The sequence below is a fragment of the Dreissena polymorpha genome, chromosome 2 (genome assembly GCF_020536995.1).
Source record: "Dreissena polymorpha isolate Duluth1 chromosome 2, UMN_Dpol_1.0, whole genome shotgun sequence".
NCBI classification, from domain to species: Eukaryota; Metazoa; Mollusca; class Bivalvia; order Myida; family Dreissenidae; genus Dreissena; species Dreissena polymorpha.
In genome coordinates this window covers 109171369-109174874 of record NC_068356.1, presented here as the reverse complement: position 1 = coordinate 109174874, position 3506 = coordinate 109171369, and the positions used below count along the sequence as shown (strand labels likewise).

Below are 3506 nucleotides of genomic sequence, written 5' to 3'. Positions count from 1 at the left end.
TTGTTGCTTAATAATGTTTGTTTTATTATTATCATTAATATTCAACACAAAATTTACTACATAAACAATGTTATTATTTTCAGAGCCGGGACCTTGCGTTCTGCCATCTCTGCATGGTGGCCAAGAAGACGGGCAAGATCGGCAACACGAAGGTGGACGGCAGCTTCATCAGTGAAGGCTTCTCTAACTGGAAACAGGGTCCCGTAAAGTTCCGGAAGCACGACGGCAGCGAGTGACACAAGGAGGCGGTCGAGCGACTAATGACGCTTCCCGCAACTACGCGTGATGTGGGAGAGACGCTGTCAACGGGGCACGCCAAGGAGAAGGTCGACAACCGGACGCAGCTGCTAAAAATCCTACGCAGCATACGGTTCCTCGCATGTCAGGGCATCGCGCTACGTGGGCATGACGGCGATGAGGGAAACCTTATGCAGCTTCTACAACACCACGGGGAGACGAACAGCTCTCTCCTCGCGTGGCTGGAACGGTAGCGGGACAAGTTTGTCGCCCCTGTAATCCAGAATGAAGTACTCCAGCTCATGGCACTGCGCATCCTTCGTAAAGTGGCCAGCGACATCAATACAAACGAGTTTTACACGATCATGGCTGACGAGACAACAGACAAGGCCAACCGAGAACAAGTGGTGTTAGTCTTCAGACACGTGGACATGGACTTTATTGTGCACGAGGACTTTGTTGGGCTTCACCAAGTACATTCTATTGATTCCACTTCACTGACGTAGGTCATAGAAGACACTCTTCTAAGAATGATGCTATCCTTGAGCCAGTGCAGATGGCAGTGTTATGACGGGGCCAGCAACATGACCGGAGCGAGGCGTGGTGTGGCGACCAACATCTTAGCCAAGGAGGAGCGAGCTGTGTTCACGCACCGCTACGGACATGCGCTCAATCTGGCTGTTGGGGACTGTGTACGTCAGTGCAAGCTCTTGCGCGACACCATGGATACGGTGCATGAAGTCTCCTAACTGATTAAGTATTCACCAAATAGGGACACTACCTTTCAGACCCTGAAGGAGGAGATCAGCCCCGATACCCCTGGGTTCCGCGTACTGTGTCCCACGAGATGTACAGTGCGTGCATCAAGCCTGCGTAGTGTCTTAGACAACTACACTGTGTTACAGACTTTGTGGGACACCTGCTACGAGCAGACCAACGACTCGGAGATCCGTTCCAGGATAGTAGGCGTGCGGTCCAGATGGAGAGCTTCGACCTCTTCTTTGGTGTCCACCTGGGTCACATCATCCTGCGACATACAGACAACTCGAGCCGCACCCTACAACAGAAGGACATGTCCGCATCAGAGAGTCAGGCAGTTGCTTCAATGACGGTGGAAACATTGACCAGAAAGCGCTCCGACGATGCCTTCGACAAGTTTTGGGTTGACGTCAACAGTAAGCTCGATGACGTCGACGTAGGAGAGCCAGTGGTTCCCAGGCGACGCAAGGTGCCGAAACGCTATGACGTTAGGACCGGGGCCCACGAGTATCCAGCCACAGCACGTGATCGGTACCGCCAGGTCTACTTTGAAGCATTCGATTGGGTGATCGCGTGTATCAAGGACAGATTCGCTGAGCCAGGTTTCAAGACCTACAGATCCCTCCAAGACCTTCTGGTGTGCTGCGCCCGTGGTGGTAACTACGCCACTAATCTGCGGAGCGTGTTGGACTTCTACAGTGACGACTTCAACGAGGATGCGCTCACCACTCAGCTTGAGACGTACCAGGTCGCCGTACGGGACAAGGATGTCAAGACCATCACGGACATTGTCACGTTCTTCCGCGACTTGCCTCCTGAGTCTCGCCTCTTTTTCTTGGAGGTGATGCGCGTCCTCCGCCACGTCATGGTAATGCCCGCCACTAACGCCACCAGCGAGAGGTCCTTCTCCGCCCTGAGACGCCTTAAAACGTACCTCCGGACGTCTATGAAACAGGAGAGACTCACCAACCTCATGACGCTCCACGTGCACAGGTGTGCTAACGCAGCAATGGACTTGTTAGATGTTGCCAATGAGTTCGTCAGTTTGAACGACTCACGGTTAACTATCTTCGGGAAGTTTTCATAGAATGTGACACTACTACACTTGGCATTAACATTACGCGAACAGTGCATGATAAATTGTGACCTCAATCAACAAATAATTTGGCGTGGATATAGTTCTAGGGACTTTAAAAATGAATTATGCCTTAATTTTTGTTTATTTAACCAAATTTAATAATATTTATTCATCCTGGTTCAGTATTTTAATAGTGATCGAAATGTGGATATATTCTTTACTAATCATGTCATATTATATTGGTTGTTGTTTATTTTCATGTGATTATTTATTACAGTCTTCCCATTTCATGGTTTAAACATGCCCATCAGTAATAAAATATTAGTGTTGTGAATGTAATGTTAATGTTATTTTTTCTCATATCACTTTTTAAACTCCGTCATTAAAACGGACCATATTAATTGTAATTGTAAATTTTTTCGGAACCATGGGATCTCAAACAAACCCCTTTATGTCCCCAGTACAGAAACTGGACCGCCTCCCCAATGTTTGGAGGTTATCTACGCCCCTGTGATATTTGTGAGGAAACACTATTACTGAACATTTGCCATGGTCTAATAAAGCCATTATATGCATCTTTTTACGATTTAAAAACCTAAAAATTATAAAGCGTTGCAACGCGAAATGATTGAATAATTTGGAGAGTTCTGTTGTTGTCGTTTAAATTTGTGAAACTACGAAGATTGCTTATATAACGTATAAAATACGCTTCTATTGTATGCTTGGCAGGATAGCTCAGTTGGCTAATGCGTTTTTACTTCAGGATTCCGGGGGTTACTGGTTCGAGCCCTGCTTTTTTTCCTTTTTTAAATTTTATTTTTGATTTTTTACTGGAGCTTTTAAAATTTATTTTTTACATTTATCAATATAAAGAATCTTATAATCAAAGAGTAATTAGACGATTTTTTTGTCTGACCAGTAAAAGATTGCTTTCATACAGCATTGAAATAATCATAAAATATTCAAATTGTACTTTTTGTCTGTGCATCCCTTATCCAAAAAGGGGCATGTATATTGATTTCGGTCAATGTCAAAGATGTCCGTTTCGAAATGATTTCGGTCGGTTTGTTTCATTCGTTTGACAAACCTGTTGTTACCCATGTATGTGAGGGGGTATTCCAGCTACTTGCAGTTTCTACAAAGACATATGTTTGAAAGGCTATTCCAGCTACTTGCAGTGTCTACCCAGACATGTGTTTTAGAGGGTATTCCAGCTACTTGCAGGTCATGTGTTTGAGGGGGGTATTTCAGCTACTTGCAGTGTCTACCCAGACATGTGTGTGAGGGGATATTCCAGCTACTTGCAGTGTCTAACCAGACATATGTGTTTGAGTGGGTATTCCAGCTACTTTAAGTTTCTCTCCAGACGTGTGTTTGAGGGGGTATTTCAGCTACTTGGCGTGTCTACCCAGATATGTGTTTGAAGGGGTAA

The 3506-nt window shown here is 45.6% G+C and overlaps 1 protein-coding gene across 1 annotated transcript; it reads left to right on the top strand.

Annotated features, from left to right (window-relative positions):
- The first annotated feature begins 539 nt into the window (after nucleotides 1-539).
- LOC127869977 (uncharacterized) lies at nucleotides 540-2083 on the top strand. Its single transcript, XM_052412637.1, has 4 exons — nucleotides 540-710; nucleotides 744-929; nucleotides 1026-1086; nucleotides 1143-2083. Exons 1-4 carry the CDS (start codon nucleotides 540-542, stop codon nucleotides 2081-2083), a joined length of 1359 nt encoding a protein of 452 aa, XP_052268597.1.
- The last annotated feature ends 1423 nt before the right edge of the window (nucleotides 2084-3506 follow it).